Here is a 19,857-nt window from a genome sequence, read left to right on the forward strand (position 1 = left end):
AAAGGTTTTGGTTTTTTGGGGGTTTTTGGGGGGTTTTTTGCCAAGCCATTCTCCAAAACATGGACGATTTCAAAATGCCTTGAATTGAAACAAAGCAAACAAAGAAATAAAGTGAAATGCAATGCACATTATTACATGCTTTTCCTCTCACAATTAAATGATGTTAAGAGGAGAGTTATTTACATTTGTCTTTACTGATGAATTTATTGTTTTTCAATTTTTATGTTTTTCATTTTGTTAAATATTTAATTATGACACAGTAAATGCATACATAAAAAGAAAATAAGTGACTTTTTTGAATAAATTGTACTTGTTGGAGTAGTTTTCAAGCAGCATTCTTTTTCTGTTGTGTGAGTAAATTCTTAGAGAGAAATCATGACTTTTACTCCGTTGCAATTGGAAACATTCATTGCGCTACTTTTATGTATTATTAATTTATATTTTGTGTTTATCTATGATTAGTTATTTCATGCATTCATGTTCCCTGAAGAAGCTCTGCTCTCCTGATCCCTTGTCCGCTGGCACTCTGTTTTCCTACCACAGCCACGCCCTCAGTGGGAGATTCAGATGAGACAAAACATTCCTACTTTTCTCTCTTCCCACTGTCGGCTCTATGGCTTTCAAATAGCATTACTGGCTAATAAAGTCATGTGCAAAAGTTTGGGCAAATGACATATTTTATAATCCTTTTTGAAGTTAAAAGAAGTAAATACAACATTAAATATCATCCTGTCTTCAAATGTTAATACACTGTTACTTTATTTCATGAACTTAGAAAATAAACTAAATTAAAGAGCACAGAATCTTTCTGTTGTTGATCAAGAAATTTTCCCCCACTCTTCCATCTTAAAGTAGTTCCTGGCGGATTTTGAAGTTTGCTTTGGATGATTATCCTGTTGTAGAAGCCAACAGTTCACTTTCACTTTCTTGACTGACATTTATTGGAATCCTTTCTTCCCTCTATCTGTGCCATGTAGAATATTTCTACATTGCCGAATATTTCCAGCCCCAGGCCTAACGTTTTGCAAAGTGTTCTTTTCATCTGATGCTGCTCCTTTTTGTTTTTTTCTTCAAACACACCTTTGGTGATTGTGGCCAAAGCGCTCAGTTTTAACTTCATCTGCCCACAGCATTTGTTTCTAAAACAGCTCTGGCTTATCCAGATGATGTTTAACAGACTTCAGATGTTGACTTTTGTGAAGAGGTCACAAGTGAGGTTTGCTTGCACAGTGCTGCACAGTGGAACGGTGCACCACCCCTCCTTTATCAGTTAAACCTTCCCACAGCTCCTCTGCAGTCACATGGGGGTTTGGCTTTGCCTTTCCGCCCAGCAGACCTGCAGGTTTATCCGAAGGTTTTCTTGGTCTTCAGGTCTTAACTTGACTCCCACAGTTCCCCTTAGCTGCCATTTCTAAATGACATGCAGACAGTGCAAATTTCAAGCTGGAGGTGCTTTGATATCTTTTTACAGCCTTCTCTGTTGTGTAGGCATCAGTTAGCTTCATTTTCAGATCCACAGTCATTTGCTTAGAGGAGCCTGTGGTTGTTGAGTGTTACCACAAGGTTTGAAAAGTCAGAGAATTTATCATCAGCTGACGATTCCTGAGAATTGGCTGAGAATTCTTAACCCCCCGTACAAGTCCTGATGAGTCAATTAAAGAGTTAATGAAGTCCTGAGACTTTTATCAGTAAAAGGCTGCTAAAATTTTGCAAATGCCACAGTTAGTTTAATTTTTTCTATTATTATAAATAAAAATTAACAGTGCATTAACATTTTATTTTAATGTCTGTTTAGTGCACTTCCAAAATCAACAAAATAAAAATCAACAAGTATATTAACAGACTGCAGAACCGAGTGCAGCAGGCTGCGGTTGTGAAAGCTGTTCTGAGGTCAGTAAATCAGAAAACCGTTCAGACTCTGGCCCAACATCAAGCACTAAGTGTGTCTGTTGCGTTAATGCCACTCACGTCTGATTTGCTGACTTATTTGAGAGAGCAAAAACTAATATCGAGATTAGCAAGCAAATAATATAATTTAAAAATGTCGTCTCTTGTTGGTGAACTTAATGGAGTATGATATTAATGTGATATTGACATGGGAATTTTGTGATCACATTAGAGACACAGACTGGGGAATATTGTCCTGCTGATGACATGACATTTCTTCACAAACTTCCCATAAATAAGGGTGTATGTACACTCTTTTTATTCTTATTATTCCATACACTTTTTTCTTTTAATATTTAGAATTACTCGCTACTCAGTACATACTTTTATACTCTAACTCGAGTAGTTATTTTGATAACCACTTTTAATTCTTCTTGAGCACTTGTTTTTACAAAATTATTGTTCTTTCGATCTTTCTTGAGTACAGTTTTTCTCTCCTCAGCCCAAATCTGATCATATTTCACTGTATTTCTTTGTTTGATTGCTGTTTACTGAGGCATTTTAAATCTTCCATACCAAAGGTGGTTTAAAAAAACAAAAAAAAAGCATATATCCTAAATTCTAAGTTTACCTTCCTTTTGACGTTCAACACATGGCTGTCACCATAACATGTATCTCCCATAAATCCCATCTAACTGCAGTAACATAAAGAGCAGGGAGTGCTGAAACCTCCCTCCTCTCGTTCCATGAATTATTCTGTTCATGCACGATCTCTACCCCACATTAATAATTCACCAGCTCTGCCTTCTTTTAACCTGCATTAACATCAGACAGAGTTCATCAGCAGCCTCCTAGCCTCATTCCAAAAATGTAAACTTTTGAAGTTCCCCGAGACGCTTCTTTAATTGGGAGCGCCGTTGCTCCTGAAGGCACCAAGTGGCAGAGCAATGGGAATGTTTGAATATGAGTAGCAAGATACGGTTGAGCAGCGTGTTTTAGATTTTTGAATTATCACATTGCTTGGAACAATGAAAAAAAATTAGAACGTTGTGTGGCTTTTCCTTTCAGCTCCTGGAGTTTTAATGCTGCAGGTGGTAAAAGGAAATGGACCGAGGTTTATGTGCATTAATAATCTACCCCTCCACTCTAAAAGCAGCTTGTTCCCTCACATTGCCGTTTATGTCATCACCAAAGATTTCTTCGCTCCTTTACCTCATCTGAGGATGTGAATGACTCTTTACCTGTGAGACGCACACACACGCACACATATGGTAACCAATCCTGTCTCATCTGTTTTGTCATGACAGGTCCGGGGAACAATGCAGCGGCGGGACTCGCCCACTCCCAGTCCAGAGCCATGATTGCGGCTGCCGCCCGCCGCAGAGACTCCAGCCACAATGAGCTGTACTACGAGGAGGCTGAGCATGAAAGGCGTGTCCGAAAACGCAGGGCACGGTGAGTTAAAAACAATCACTCTAAAATCGTTTCAAGCAGAGATGGAGGAATCTTCCATTTAAACGAGCGTGAAAGTGACAGAAGTTTTAGCCCAGGACATAGGCAGCCTCAGAGAGCTTCTCTTGCTGGTGGACTGGTTATTTGTCAGTGGGGTTATGGGATTCTTATCGGTAACAACCGAGGCTAGGTGCAAAAATGTGACATTTGTAACTCAATTTCAAGAGGGACATGCCGACTACACCTCAGAGGATTCACAACTACTAGTCAAAGTAAGTAAGAAAGTAGTATGACAATATTCAGCAGAGGTCGCAGTTGACAGACACCAAATGCAGACAGGAGGCAGGCAGATGCAGAAAAGCCGAAAAATTACACACGTTGTCCAACCCTTCTAAAAGTATCAGAAAGGCAGTGCAAATACACACAAAAGACGAACAAAAATCTCTTTATTGTACTTGGCTGTTCTTAATAAAAAGAGAAAATAATGAATAATTGAATTGCTCCATCATTAGATCCTAATCTAAGGTTTGTTTGCCATGTCTCCTCCCAGACTTGTGGTGGCAGTAGAGGAGGCATTCACACATATCAAGCGGATGCAGGAGGAGGATCAGAAGAAGGCTCCAGGGGACGTGATGGACCCCCGAGAGGCAGCGCAGGCCATCTTCCCCTCCATGGCTCGGGCCCTGCAGAAGTACCTGAGGACCACCAAACAGCAGCACTGTCACAGCATGGAGAGCATCCAGCAGCACCTGGCCTTCTGCATCACCAACAACATGACGCCCAAGGTCAGGCCTTAGACTGTAACGCATGACGGCCGCATAGAGACTTGTTCTTGTTCTACCATGTGACAGACATGTGTTTCTATACATCCCTCCTGCCCAGGCGTTTCTGGAGAGCTACCTGACCCCGGGTCCGACCCTGCAGTACAGCCGGGACCACTGGCTGGCCCGCCAGTGGACGCTGATCAGCGAGGCGTCGGTCACCAGCGGCTTGAAAGACGGCACCGTCTTCCTGCTCAAGTGTGTGGACTTCAGCCTGGTGGTCACGTCCAAGAAGATCCCCTACATCCAGATGTCAGAGGAATACATCGACCCCAAATCACACAAGTTTGTCCTGCGGCTACAGTCTGAAACCTCCGTGTAGCACTCCAGAAAATGTTTTTTTTTTTTTTTTTTTTTACTCCTCACCCTGTTTTGTTGCTCTCAAATGTTTTCATTTTGGGTTTGCAGTTGTTATTTTTACTTTTTTGGAATTTTTATATATTATATATGAATCTATATACCACACACACGTTTGAATATATTGATCTCTTTATGTTTGATTTGGATGAAAAGAAGAATCATCGCAGGATTATGCTCACAGGAGTTTGGACGCCTTGGACATGGACTTGTGTGCACATACAGTATGCGTGAGTGGATGTGTGTGTATGTGTGTCATGTTGAGTCCCAATCACTTGTTCCTTTTGTGTTTGAGATGCTGGAGTCAAACAAGTTGGGAACATTTGTGGTTTCCCATGTCCCCACAGAGACTTTTTTTTATTGTCTCGGCCAATCCTTTATTCCCATGGGACAGACTGACTGACAGACAGATAAACCACTAAGGACTGCGATGGTGTGAATCTGATTTTGATATTTAAAGCCTGATGGAAACACACAACAAATATCTCGCCCGTGCTGCCGTCTCGTCTACATTCTAAAAAGTATTCGGAGGCTTTTGGACATCAACAGATTGAGAATTAAATGGATTTCTTTCTCTTGAAAAACAAATTGAATGAATTTGACAAAAAATGAAACTAAACTTCAATCAGATTTTGCATTAAATGCACATTCATGTACGTCTAGAAATTAAAAGAGGATACTTAAAAAGGTTGGAATATATGATGTCATCCTGCTCAGAGAGGATGTCAGACTGTTTTCCTTTCCTCATCACTTCTTCAGGACATCTGCAGTGCTCCGGACAAACACTTTTTTTGACATTCGATGTCAAACTCCAAAATGTCTGGCCTAAAGCCTGCAGCAGCACCGCTGAGTGCTAATTTTAGCAGCCAGAGTGGGACGCTTTGGATTGTTTTGGTGCATGATTCTTTCCCCGGATGCAATGGAGCAAAATCAGAAATATTTCCACTCCAGTTGGGAGCAACTCATGCACGCTATGTTAAACACCGGGGTGAACTCAGAACAAACCAGACCAAAAGAGATGCACAGAGATGGATACATGCCCAAAAACATTTGCCCCTGCCTCATCGGTTCAGTAACCTTCTCAGGGCTTTCATGTTGGCCATATCTGCCTGACATGATGGAGAGGGAAGGCAGTGAGGAGGAGAGACAGAGCCACAATGTCAAAAATCAAAAGTACTACTGATAACTCCAGACCAGAACCCCCCTCTGTGGGTTACAGAAAATGTAAATGCTGTAAATTCTCAGATAAAAGCTGGTATTCAAATAATGAGTGTGTAGATGCTAAATCCCGCAGTACAACATCATGTTACCTTTAGCACTATACTCTCAATTTCTATTGTTTAACAGAAATAGTGGAAGATGGATGTTAAGCCAACACTTCCCAATGCTGTTCACAGAAAAAGCCTACATAAAAATTGAGGGCTGCAAGACACATTTTAGCCTTTATTTGACAGTCAACAGTGTAGAGAAACAGGAAACACGGGGAGGGAGAGAGAGAGAGAGAGAGAGGTCTGACATGCAACAAAGATTCTTGGTCTGTAATCGAAACCATCAGGCTACTACGGTGCCCCAGGCTGCCATAATTTTAATGTGAAAATTCTGGAGGAAGAGTTGAGTTTCTTAACATCCTTTTGGGGACAATTGCATGTGGAAATATGAAAAATATTATACCGACTCAGAACTAGAGACCTGTTTCTCTCTCTTGCGGCGCTAACCACAGGCCACTATTTGAGAATTTGCAGTATTTCAAGTATGATGTAATGTTTCAGGGCTCACAGGGTTTGTTTGTATCACTAGAATATATAGTAGACGATAATGAATCAAAAGAGTGTATCAGCAGTAAAAGCTGCAGCAGGGTGGGACCTCCTTCTCAACTGGACCGTCTGGTTTTCCTCTACTACCTTGTCTCACCTCTGTTGACTAGCAAACGTGCTCACAGGGAATCCCTCGAGGTCAGCCACTCCACCAGAAGACTCCGAAGGAATTTTTTTTTATTATTTCTTTCACTTGATGAAACGGCTGATATTGGACAGCCAGGAAAATACAGTAAAATTAAGCTAATGGCACTAAAATGACACTTTAAGATCTTGTCAGATTTGACTGCTCTGTCCCCGTAACTTATTCAGTGAATTCAAGTGGTCAAAGACACTGAGCTCACGAGTAACTCACTCGAGAAGAAGAAACATGTCGTACTCGTAATATCCTCTGTGGCTGTGAGCAGGGCTGTCCCCTACTGCCCCCTGGCTGGTAAACTTCATACTGTCACTTTGTCTGCCTTGAGGGCAGCAGCAACATCTTTTCATATAAAACATAAAGATGCTGTTCAGTTTTGCAAGAACATTCTTTCACTGTAAACGTGTAACTATTAATCCATCTGGAAAGAACTAAAAAAAAAAAAATAATAAAAAAAAAAACACTTTGCTGTGCACTAACAGCAAATATCTTTTCTTAAGCACCTGCCACTGGTCATATTTTGTACCTACTGACAGATGAACTTTGTATGACCCCAATGTGACCGTGCCTCCTGTTTTTACACTGTATCTATTTATGTAAACAAGCATGTGTGTGTGTGTGTGTGTGTGTGTGTGTGTGTGTGTGTGTGTGTGTGTGTGTGTGTGTGTGTGTGTGTGTGTGTGTGTGTGTATGTATGTATGTATGTATGCCCTTCCAGTTCACATGAGCAGCCTTTTCCCCTCGCCCTGTCATCACCACCATCTGTCACACTGTTGCCAGGTTACAGTCCTATGTCATGGTTCGGTTTTTTGTCGGAGAGCTTTATGATGGTCACGTAACTTCACAATGGAAGACATGTTTCAGTTTCGCAGCATTAGCATTTGTAAAAAAAAAAAAATAAATAAACATTTTTATGAACATTTGTAAAACTGCTGTATGTGGTTGTATTGTGCAGTAAATAAGTCCGTGTTACTAGACAGGTTTAACTAGTGTTCAAATGTCGAATTTACATTTTGGGTATTTAATGGGATCCACTAACCCAAAACAGCTTATCGTGGATGTGGAGAAAAGCAAAATCAGTGTTTTGCTCAAGCACTTTTCAACAGCACAGTGATGCGCCAGAGATTTCAACCTCTGGTCTTTTGCTAATGGGACAGCCTCCTTATCTACGAGACCACATTGCTGAACCAGATTCGCAGGTCTTCGCTTCAGCTACAGATGAAAATCTCGCCCTGGACATTTCTAACATCCTAGCACTACTGAGGTCGACGCCCCATTTTGTGGACGGATTTGTTTCGTTTCTGCTCTGCTAGATTCACCTCAGATTGTGATTTCCTACATATCCCAGAATGCCTCTCAACAACTCCCAAAGAGGAGGCATAAAGGTTTCAAATTCAGTTAAAGGTGGTTGTCATGCATATGAATACTTTTAGCTACCAAACAGATTTGTGAAAATGAGGGCTACCTGTGTACAAAAAACCGTTAAACTGCGTATAATCTACAAAAAATGCCTGAAAATCTTACAGTCCACTTCTTTATCCATTTATCATCTCCATGTTCGGGGTGAATCCCTGAATTTGCACCAGAAGGTCAGAATTAAGGTTTCTTTTAAGGTACAAATTAAAGAATACATTTAACATTATTTTGTAAATTTTAAGGGTTTTTTTGCCCCAAAACCTCTTGACCATGCAGATAATCTCTTTAAAAAAATCTTAATACATTATCATCCATTCATTTGCTAAACCAAATTCCGGTGTAAATACCTTAATACTATGTGAAATCCTTTAATATATCATGTTTTTTTTTACTATAAATGTTTAAAAACCTTCATGTAAGCTAAAACTATAATGATCCGAAATGACTTCCTAAAATAACACATAAAATAAACCCAAATACTGTTCAGTACAGAAGCTGAGAACAGTCATGAGAAAATGACACTGTTATCCCAAGATAATGATAAATATCTCTGAATAAATAAATAAATAAATAAATAATGCACACCTGAAAATATTTCGTACTACGAACACCAAGATCGATGGAAGCCAGGAACGGCCATGGTTGCGATAATTTCGCTTTTACTTCATTATCTCAGGATGATTTAATTATCATATTCTCATGCTTACCGGATAATTATTACATCATCTCTGGAAAACAGCAGGTTGTTTTTCATTAATTATCCTGTTATAGTGGGAAAACAACCTTTTATTTTCTTCTAAAGATTTATCCCATTATCACTGGAAATTGTCACTTATACTCTGAGATAATGAACCTCCGATCTCGCGATAACAACGTTCTCAGCTTCCATGGAAAACTGATGTTTACCATTGATGGTATTTGTTCCACTTTCCCTGCAACCAAACTATAAACTGCTATGAGAAAGCCCGCACCAGCCTTTTCAAAAATTTGCTATTTTAAAATGGATTTTTCCTTTTCATGGCTGAATTGAGTGTAGAGTATCTCTCACTTCGTCCAAACTTAATCCTCAGGATCTCCTTAGGCACTAGTTTCTTGCCCCAACTGCAGGCCTGCTAACGCTCACCTCTGTCGCCACCGATTAATCGTCTGGTCCTGCTGTCTGACATGCCGGAGCCAAATTTCTGCTTTTTGGGCCTTATTTTGGTGGCTTTTGTTGTCGTGGAGCCCAGCTGTAATTGGCTTGCCGTCAGCCTGTCAGAGCGGCGCAGCCGGGCCTCTTGGGTAAATGAATGTCAGTGTCAGTGTCCCGTGCTGAAAACGAACAACCTCATCCCTCCGTGAGCCCAGGGCGCCGGGCTGCCTGTCGGAACTCATCTGTCCTCGGTTTAATTCCCCTTCCGTACCCACCTGATCCATGCGGGACCGGGACGAGGTGGAGAGAGATGGATAGAGAGGAAAATGAGAAGCATTTGCATCTAAATGGAATGTTTTTCTTCCTTTCCTTCCTCCCTCTCTATTTGTTTGGTAATGAGTTGATTATGTGCAGATCAAGGCATGAGCGATATCCCCCTAGCGTCTGGTGGTTTCAGTTTTGAACAGAAATCTATACCTTAATACATCTTACTACCACTATATGTGTGGCTGTCATCCTTCCTCTCTTGGGAGTAAGGAGGTGTGTGTGTGTGTGTGTGTGTGTGTGTGTGTGTGTGTGTGTGTGTGTGTGTGTGTGTGTGTGTTTGAGAGACAGAGAGAGAGATCAGTCTTCATGCCCTCCCTAAAGTCAGCATCCATGTTAGACACCATTACACTTGACATGCACAGGATTATGTAACCTAAAGGCCCTGCAGAACATCACAACATTGCACCGTGGCACCGCCTGCTTCTTCTTCCTCAGAAGAGTGTGACATGTCGCCTTGCCTCAGGTCACATTTAAATGCACACGCACACAGTCAGTTTAATATTCTCACCTTTCTCTTCTATGCCATGGATTATGTTTAAATCCCACACTGTGGCACAAACATCCTGTTTACACACTGCATCACATCCACCTCCAGGGGAATAATGATTCTTGCATGGCCCTGTATCATTAATTTGTGTCCAGTGGTAGAGTTTCAGCAGGTTTGTGTCCGCTCCTTTTGCAGTGTGTAGGGCCCTGGTCGGCAAGCCTTTGAGGCTGGTTTCTCCAACTCCCTCAACCCCAACCTCTCTCAGCCTCACTGTCCAGGTCCCTACTCCCAATAGGAGGCATAACAATGCTGAATTATTCACTGGTGTTTGAATAATTCAAGGTGAAACTGCTAATTTACTCGGGGAGAAAATGTGCCGATCTGCCGTGTTGAGCATCAGTGTGGAACTTCTAAATGAATACCGAAGTGTGTGTTCTCAAATACACAGCTTAACAGCAGATGTAATTGACAGTAAAGGATATGCACATAGTCATTATATACTTTTATTAACTCTGTTTTACATTGTGAAAAATTGAGTCAGCATTCAAAAAATTGCTTTTAATACTTTCTTTTAATGCAGGTTTGTGTTAGACGATTACCATTTATTACGGTAAAGCTATTAATTTTTTTGATTCCTTAATTGTTCACAAGAAAACAATTTGAGCACTATTCTATTTAGACAAAAACATTGGTCATTTATTTTCATATAGATTCATATACGCACACACCAGTAGAATTCCTAATAACTATTTCATCATTTATATAAACCTTAAAGCTGCTATAATCATTTTTTTTTTTGTAAAACATTTATCAAATTAGTATGTGTAATTTGAAGGATGTCACTCATAGTAACAAACACAACATTATCACCAGACTCTGCAGTTCCCCTCAGCTTTTTTTTCTGTCTTTTTTTTTCAGCTCATTGTCATGGTTTTAGGGCCCACAGCTTTGATGTTTTGATGTTTTAATTCACTCTCACCGCTGTCATCAGCATATCAGACACAGCAGGCAGCTGTTTTGAGTGAAAAAGCTCCCATGACAGATATAGTCAATAAACTACATGGTGAACATAGTAGTGTATTTTGCAACTGAAGAGCCAGATATTTTTGTCAGTAGTTGGTGGAGAACAAAACAGAGCAACAAAGAGAGTATATATTAGACTTACATTTATAATTAGGCCTGAAGTAGGACTCCAAATAAATGTTCATTTTCCTTTGTGTCCAATCAGTGTGTAAATAGACAACTGTTTACTAATACATTAGCCATAGCAACTTAAAAGGTGATATGTCAGTGTTTCTTGTGTTGCCCCAAGTGGCCAAAAAATCAATTATTGCAGCTTTAACTCACATATCTATGTAACACAGAAACTTTAGTATGTTGCTATCTTGAACCTTTGTGAATTTAGGAGAATTACTGCTCTAGGCACTGTGCTAACTTCATTATAAAATGTTCCCATGATGACCTTTATTCAGTTCTGTTTTATCAGCCTAACTAATTAAACCACAGTCTACATAGTCTAGATCTTTCTAATGTGCCAAACCGAGTTCAGTTTAGTACTTTGACCCATGTCTGAACTGCTAGGACACCAGCCCTGGACATTCAGTTTAGTCATCACCGTCATCATCATCATCTATGTCATGACTTTCGTCGCCATCCTCTGTGACGTAGCTGTCAGGGTTTTCCTGGTCATCAGCGGACTCATCATCGTCCTCGGTGTTCACCCTCCCTGATAGGACGTCCTCTATCCAGTCCTCCAGCTCCTCTGCAGTGGGCAAATCCTCGTCGTTGGACATGTCCAGCCACACGCTGTCCGCCTGGAAAACATTGGAACAATAAGGTCAAGATAGAGGGTAAAAACACTTCACTTTGGTGCAGCCAGATTTTTACTCCTACTTACATCTGTTACATTGACAACGCCAATTTGAGGTCTAAACAGGTCCAACTTGAAGGTTTTTTCCCAGTAAGTGGTCAGCTGGAGGGAGAAGACAAACCAGATTCACTTAGGGCTTATCAGAGACCTATTACCGTTGTGTACGTATACTGTTTCTCAAAACCCTTTTGGGAAAAGATTGATCTAATGATGAGACAGGACCAGAGGAAAGTCATCAGGATCAATCCAGACAATGCTGAGTTCTGGGTTGTTGGTGTTGTCTCTGGCAACGTCTTTCAGGATCTCCAGGAACTCATAGCCATCTGGGGATGACAGAGCAGAGGAACCTGAGCTCACCTTCAGGTGCTGAAGGAAAATTAAAAGAGAAATAATAGTGAAAACAAAGAGCGAAAAGTTCTCAGCTTGAGGTGCAGACCTGGATCTTCTTCCTCAGCAAATGCAACAATATGTATTCCATCCATGTCGTCTTCCTAGAAATAGAGAAAAATTTTCAGTACAAGACCTGATCTAATTTACAATACAGCCTGAGTCACTCTCTGAATCATCCTGATGTGGCACCTCAAACAGCTGTTGATCAATTCAATGAAAAAACATTTTTTCATCATAGTTTTGGGAGCCAACTCTGTCTCCTCTGGTAAAACCCAACAACTACTCACCCATGTCTCAAACATATTCTCTGCCCGGAGCTTCCTCAGTGTAGCCCTGTGAAGAGCAATTTTTCATCAAAATATAACCAAATGCTTAAACACCTCTTAACAGCACTTAAAATAACCCTTAAACGATGTAAATCAAACCAGCCTTCTGTGTTGGTTGACAAAGTCAACAATGTCCATCTCTGACAGAGGTCTGCCAGGCAGGATGGCAGGCTCCTCCATAAACGGCTCATAGAAATTCACCTCGTTCATCTTGAGGGAGAGATGTTTGGCTACCTAAAACATAAAACACACCAAGATTTCCTTATGAGTATGTAGTTAAAAATAATAAAAGGCATTTGTTTAATGAACTGATGAATTTCAAGTGTGTTCAGATCTGGTGTTAAAAATAACAAGATTCCAGCCAAATTTTTTCAAATACATACAATATGTCCTATCATTTCAATGTGTTGCTATTCATTAAAAAAATTGTTTGACCTTTGCCTAAGATGAGGAGATTGATAACACATATTTGTCCTTTAAATATGCTACAACTGTCATCCATTTATCTTAGCTTAGCATAAAGAATGGAAAAAGAGGAAACTATGGAACCCCAAAGTGATCAATGTTAAATTAGTAAAGGAAAAAAGAAGACTGATACAACTCTCATATCTGGCCTTAAATAAGGCTATAGCAAGCCGCCAGTTAGCTTAGCTTAGCTTAGCGTAAACATTGGAAGCAGCTAGTGGGAAACAGCTAACCTGGCTCTCTCCAAAAGGTAACAAAATAATCCAGCTCTAAAATTCGCTAATTACTGTGCTACGGTGATGACAGGACTCCAGGAAATAACTACTCCTAGCCAAAAAATAGTCCAGAACATAACCCCTTGTAAAACCACAACCTCTCATTTTTACACTTTGATTTTTCCATGAATTAGACAAATGAGATACAATGTGTTGATAAGTGAGCTCTAGAGGCGCTGGTGTAGATGCATTTTATTATCATTGGACAGAGGCAGGCTAGGTGTTTCACTCGGTTTACAGTCTTTATGCTAAGCTAAGATACCCAGCTGCAGGCTCTATCTTCATAACATATTTAACATACAAATAAGAGATTGGTATCAATCTTCTCATCTAACTCTTGGCAAGAAAGTGACTAAGCATATTTAACAAAATGTTACACTGTTCCTTTAAATAATATATTAACAAGCAATGTGTATCTGAGAGAAGTCAGAAGTGGGTCTTACAGCAATATATGCATTATGATTCTTAGGTTTTGGAGGATTAGGATTTTATTTTGTACAGACTTACAGATTTATCAAATGTAGCAAAGAACTTGATGTAAGGTTGAAAACGCTCTGAGGCCTCCTGAAAAGCTTTATAGTCTGCGAGGGAGAGAGAAAGAGTGAGAAATTGATGAGAAACTCAAGAGAGAAAGACCGGAACCAAAGCTGAGAAAGTAAAGAAAAACAGATTAAAGTGTGGAAGTTCATCATTCGAATTCAGGTCACATTCCTAGCCACATCTACAGTATGTGATCAGGAAGGCAAGCAGTGAAACCCACTCTCTTCATTCAATTTCCCATCATGATTTAACTGTCTTCACCCTAGTAACAAAGTCTCCCTTAATACAGTTTTATATGCTTGTAATGCGCGCCTGGCTCTGCTCCCATCAAGGTCACCACCAAGGACCAACCTATGTCTGGACAGAAATAGGCTCTATAATGACACTTCATGCCACTGTCATATCGGACCAGATAGCATCTTCCCGATCTCACTTCTTCTGCCTTTTTTTGAGAGGAACTATAATTGCAGTTTGACCTATTAGACAGGGAACTAGAAGCTATTTAAAGGCTCTCATGGGACTGACTGAGAGTGCCAGAGTCTGGATTCCGGTTTCCCTCTAGCAGCCAGTTAGGTACATGATGATGTAGCTCCATTAGCCTCTAGATCCCATTAGTGTCTGGGGAACACATTGAGGCGACTTTAGGGGACAGCCAGTGTAGACGTATTTTTGACCCATCACACACACCCTGTCCTTGTAAATGCAAATACGAATGCATTAATTTACACATTGACACTGGCACGAGTTTGGTCATAAACTAACATGAATCTCCTCCCTTGAAGTAGCCAATAAGGCGGATGTCCTCCTCCATTCTCTCAAAGGCTCGCAGCTCCATCGCATTATTGATCATTTCCACTGGGTCCTCCAACACCTAGGGGGCAGTACAACAAAGGTAGGTGGCTTTCACTTCCAAGAAACACTGCAAAGCAGCAAAGCTCAAAGCAGTGCTTTGACCTTTTGGGAACTATGCTTATTCACTTTCTGGCTGGGAGTTAGACAAGAGGATTGATACCACTCTCATGTGTGCCCGTTAAATATGAAACTACAACCAGAGGCGGGTTAGCTTAGTTTAGCACAAAGAAACAGGCGAAAGCAGCTAACTGGACTCCATCCAACAGTAACAAAACCTGCCTACCAGCACTTCTGAAGTTCACTAATTAAAAACATCATATCTGGGTTTTTTTTTTAATCTGTACAAAAGGCAAAATGCGAGACTATTCTTTGCCAAGAAAAAGAGAGTGGTATCATCTTCTCATCTACCTCTCAGCAAGAACGTAAATAAGCATATCCCCCAATATGTCAAACTATTCATTTAAATGTATTTATGTGAAAATGTAACAGATTGTCACTTTAATAAGAAATACCTTTGGGGTAAAAAAATATGAAAATGAATGCTATTCCGGCATAAACTTGCATTACTGTAAATTACATCATTCACAAGTACTCTATTGCGGCGGCAGCTGTAAATTCCGTGAGTAATTCTTCCCTCCATGGTTGAAGAGATAACCCATCTAAAAAGTAGCAGAATCAGTTTCCCACTCACATCCAGCAGGAACTCGACCAGTGTGTCTGCTGAGAGCTCCCCGTCAAACTCAATGACACGGTCGTCCTTGAAAACGTACAAGCTGCCCACCTCCTCCAGACCTACGTAGACAGACGGGAGTATTATCTGCGATGTTAAGCAAGCTTTTCTTAAGGCTTTACATGTAGAGAAAAGTAGCAAAGGCGATACTGCTGTGATAGTAAAAGTACATTACATGCATGAGGAGTCAGTGCTGTGGCACGATATTCAGCTTGCACAGTAACGCAGCTGATACTGTGGTAGGCTACTGTGAAATGATGAAGGCAAATGAGTCATACCCATACCCAGTTTTTTGGCTACTTTGGCATCCTTGTGGGAGTCCACCATCCCAAAACCGATGTCTTTGTTCTCCAGGACCTGAGCTGTGAGCTGGGTGTTCACACAGACAAACGTAAGTCAACATCAGGCTTTTTTGTCAGTGCAGGGAACAGACTGATGGCTGGATGAGCCAGAATTATCTCTACATTGGAGTCATTGCACACCTTAACTCTTGATATGTAAAAACTGTGTCAAGGCATAAATTTCAGTGTTGTCTTGGACTCAGATCTACATTTTTGCACCCATATTAAAACAGTTTGTCATCCAAAAAGTATTGCTACTGCTACTGCTCTATCAACCATCTACTTGGCTAGGACCACACAGTATTTCTGACATGCTACGAGTGAACCTTCAAGAACTCTTAGGTCTTGTTACTTTGGTCTGCTAACTGCTTACTGTTCCCAGGGTCAACACAAAACACAGGGCAGCTGCAAACACTACTAGGCTGAAAATCAGCCTCTCGGGTTGAAAGTTTCAAGTCTGACCACACCCATTGGAGATGTAATGATGTAATGGACAGTGTTTAGACCATAATAGGGTTCCGATCAACCCCATGACGGGGTCTGGAGATAAACTTTAAGGGCTCTGAGATGATTAACAGGATAGGAAAGATGACAAAGTATACTTCATACATACTGTTTTCAAAGTTGCTGCTTTTTCTTGTGAAGTTTTACCTCATCTGGACTATAGGAATTATTTAGATGTACTAATCTGAAAATCAACAACTCATGGACGTATGTAACAAGGGGTCCCTAGTGGACATGGCTTCATGTTGAGGTTTCATAGGGCAAAAGGTTTGGGAATCACTGCTCTAGGGACATAAAATTTCCCAGAAAATCCTGACTTTAGTGTTTTTAAAATCCTGGATACAGTCCTGATTATTACCATTTTAACCTTCAAAAAGAGTGACTGGAACCCCCATAACCATTACCACTGATCAGCCTGAGATCAAAAGGCCTCATACCAACTATGCATTTGGTTTCATACTTCTATGCTGTGTATTTGAGCTGACATCCACAGCTGCTGTTGTCTTTGTCAATACATCTTTTCATTACCAAGGTCTGCGTGTGTATGTGTGTGCTCGTGTGTGTGTGCGGGTGCATGCTGAGAGCCCCCTGTGGAGTTTTCTTGTTAGGGGAAAGCTAGGGGGGAAAGTCAGGACTGCTTGCCTTTCAGCTCGCGGTTCTTGAGGAAGGAAAACAGATTTAGAAATACCAGTGAATAGACTGAAATTCAGTTTTACTCTTGTTGTTTTTGCTTTCAAACAGTGCATAAAACTTGACAGAAATGCAAAATTGAAAAAGGTAGCTAAGACTGAATAAAACTGATGAATACTGACAAATCCTAGGTGTGAAAATACATGCATTTCTTTTTCACATACTTCTAGTGCATAAATACAATGGGAAGGGGTGCAGAGGTACATCTTCTTATTTCTAGTTCACAGCCAGATAGTAAAGAATTTTGGGACAAGCTATAATTAACAGAATGACCTAGAAACAATCCCTGGATACATGTGATCCACAGAGGAGTTTGGATAATGGGATTAAAATCCCTGCCTGCTAATTAAGAGAGTGTGCAGGTAAAACACTGATTCTAGCTATCAAACTCTGACAGTACGACAGCTCTGAGGCCTACCTCACTTCACCTTATGGCTAAGCTGACAGTTAACACATCAAGGAGAAAGAGGAAGACTGAGGCACTCAGTGTCTGGTTTTCCTCTGACTATACATTGACTTGTTATGACAGGTTAGAGTCAGATGAGCATGGCAGTGAGGCTGCAACTCTAACCGGCATGGATTTGCGCTGTAGCCTACTGAGACATTTCTGTGTTATCAGTGAAATAAGATCATGGCAAGGTATGTCTTAATAGGTACACCTCTCAAGTCCGGGTCTCTTCTTTGATCACTAATGACGTCTTCTTGGCAGGACTCCGGTATTTGTGCTCCTGAAGAAGTCAGTAGCAATGTCAATGTGGACGCTAAAACAGTTGGTTAATTAATGAGCGGATGGAAAGAAAATGTACTGTTAACAAATGTATCAAGAAAGAGACTCAGGTTACAGCCATGCTATAGCAGCTCTCTGAGGCTTTACTTGGGCACAGCGGTGCTTTGAGCCAAATGTAAGCATCAGGATTGAGGTGTATGTTTGCATATGTAGAGCTGTGTTTACATAGAGGCCCTAGCTCAAAGGTCCTCAGAGAGTGCCTCACAGTTTGGAAAAGGAAGTTAATGCTTTGTGACTGAAACCATACGTTAGTGACAGTTTTTAGGAAAACAACTGCCTTATTTAAGAGTCGGTGGGCAAGGCTGATTTTCAGAGTGGTTCACTGGCTTCACACCCTCTCATGAGCAGATCTGCAGATGCTTGATTTGACGCTGTACTTCTTTGTAATAAACCTTTACATGCAATCAAGACGGTGTCAGCGGAATCTCCTTCATCCTCTTCACATCATCAACACCATCTAATAAACTACAGTATTTAAATATACTCACAATGACAATGCTAATGTCAGTAGGTAGGATGTTAACTATCATAGGTTGACATGCTAACATATGCCGATTAACATTAAACACAAAGTTCGGCTGACTGTTAGTTGGGCAAAACAAGACATTTGAAGATGCTTTCAAATGTTTTTGACAAAAACTATTAATGTATCAATTGAGAAAATAAATGTTAGTTGTGGCCTGAAACCAAAGTATCGGACACGTTCAGATTTTGACCTGATGATGGTGCTCGATTAAAAACTTTAAAGGATTAACAAAATTTTTACAGTTCACCCTCTGGAGAACAGGACTGACTGCCCCAATTTCCGATGCAATCGAGCTAATAGTTGTTGAGACAATCTAACGCAAAACCTTAAATGTCAACCTCATAGTGGCTCTAGAGGAAAAATCAGGGGATCACCAAAGTCAGTAGGATACATCCTCTGGGCACCGTTATTGTTTCAACCAAATTAGATGGCAATACATCCAATTGTTGTTGACATTGTCGAATTGATGAGTCTGACCGAAGTCGGCCAACTGAAGGGTATCGCCATCCACAGAGTTACGCCACTAGCGTGACTATAACCACCAGACATTATCTGGTTCCAGCATCTCAGCTGTGAGGATTTCCCACTTTTCTCTTTTTGATATCGTTTTTTTCACTAATTTCTGAATGTGTTTGAATAAATGATTAATTTAAAAGTAACTGATGGAGTAGTTGATGATGACATTAGTCATTAGCTGCAGTCCTACCAAATTCCTTTCATTCAACTACAGATGTCTCCTCCAGTTCCCCTCATCCCATCTTTCGAGACCCTCTGCCTTACCTCCAGCACCAGCTCTGTCATTTGGAACCGCTTCTGTAGACCCTTGTTGGCCGGAAGAGGTTCATGGTAGAACAGACACAGCAGGTCATATCTCTTCAGAGCCTTTTTGTAGTTGCGCTCGTTGATGTCCAGCACCCTGTCCTTCCCGTCAAAATTAGGGAACTCGAGACCTTCCTCAGCACTGCAAAAGAAAACCAGGCGAAGGCAGAGGCCAGATAGTAGAGAAAGCCAGATTTGCTGCATTGTTGTTCAGTTGCGGAGCTGATTACGAGCCAGGATGAAGTTTGCAGAGAAATCGAAGAACCTCTCAAGGCCCAACTTCAAGAGATATACATAAAAGCTACAATTCACCCAAAGATTTGATCTCTATTACCTCTCTAGCAAATATGAAATATTCTCACTACTATTTTATCACTGTTTTCACTCTCGCTGCCTCTCTCTCTTGCTCTCCTTTGATATCACTCTTTCTCCACCTGTATTCTCTCTCCTCCTCTCCCTGTCACTTAGTGTTACTGCCCAAATCTCAGGAGGGTCTATTTCGTCCTCCTTTTGTCTCCCTGACTGAGAAACTCATATTATCAAGCACATTTAAAGGACACTCATTCATGGGTTTACCATTGATGCCCTTGAAATAAAATTCAGAAATGAGAGCAGAGAAGCTTTGGGAATTTCACCAGCAGTGTCATTACCCATATCCAGGATAATAATTAGGTGCTTTGGCTATGTACTGGAAAATGATAACTCATGCTATGAAACTAATGAAGATTGAATTGATAGTAGTGAATGTAATTGTGGAAAGGTTTTGGGAGGAGTATCCCTTTAACACCACCTTGAGCTAATCGCACGAACGCTACGGTAGCGTTAGGTCTAAATGAATTTTGTTGCGTGCATTACCGTAATGACCGGATTCAGCCAGAAATAACAGATCACAGATTGTGGCTTTGTTTCT

General features: G+C 40.7%; 2 protein-coding genes across 6 annotated transcripts in view; one reads left to right on the top strand and one right to left on the bottom strand.

The window, feature by feature from the left end:
* The window catches only part of LOC120798138 (vang-like protein 1), a 56,626-nt gene extending 52,144 nt beyond the window's left edge, over positions 1-4,482 (top strand). For all 5 annotated transcript variants that reach the window (XM_040142203.1, XM_040142207.1, XM_040142206.1 and 2 more), the window contains exons 7-9: positions 3,195-3,342; positions 3,890-4,124; positions 4,222-4,482. In XM_040142203.1, coding sequence (XP_039998137.1) covers positions 3,195-3,342; positions 3,890-4,124; positions 4,222-4,482 — 644 coding nt within the window. The remainder of the gene's footprint in view (positions 1-3,194; positions 3,343-3,889; positions 4,125-4,221) is intronic.
* A 6,050-nt stretch (positions 4,483-10,532) lies between these two features.
* Positions 10,533-19,151, bottom strand: LOC120797981 (calsequestrin-2-like). Its single transcript, XM_040141854.1, has 11 exons — positions 18,909-19,151; positions 15,565-15,649; positions 15,242-15,342; positions 14,461-14,569; positions 13,666-13,739; positions 12,522-12,652; positions 12,380-12,425; positions 12,139-12,193; positions 11,925-12,025; positions 11,730-11,804; positions 10,533-11,646 (listed from the first exon to the last, which is right to left on the bottom strand). The coding sequence occupies exons 1-11, from the start codon at positions 19,149-19,151 to the stop codon at positions 11,437-11,439; spliced, it is 1,230 nt and encodes a 409-aa protein (XP_039997788.1). The 3' UTR covers positions 10,533-11,436.
* Positions 19,152-19,857: the final 706 nt, after the last annotated feature.

The sequence above is a fragment of the Xiphias gladius genome, chromosome 13 (genome assembly GCF_016859285.1).
Source record: "Xiphias gladius isolate SHS-SW01 ecotype Sanya breed wild chromosome 13, ASM1685928v1, whole genome shotgun sequence".
Classification (NCBI taxonomy): Eukaryota; Metazoa; Chordata; class Actinopteri; order Istiophoriformes; family Xiphiidae; genus Xiphias; species Xiphias gladius.

Excerpts from the sequence above, each read along its gene's own strand:
- LOC120797981 (XM_040141854.1), bottom strand. The coding sequence starts at position 19,151 with ATGCAGCAAATCTGGCTTTCTCTACTATCTGGCCTCTGCCTTCGCCTG. Across the intron at positions 15,343-15,564 it reads CAAAGTAGCCAAAAAACTGG|GTCTGGAGGAGGTGGGCAGC; the intron begins GTATGGGTATGA and ends CTGTCTACGTAG. Across the intron at positions 14,570-15,241 it reads TGGTCGAGTTCCTGCTGGAT|GTGTTGGAGGACCCAGTGGA; the intron begins GTGAGTGGGAAA and ends ACTGCCCCCTAG.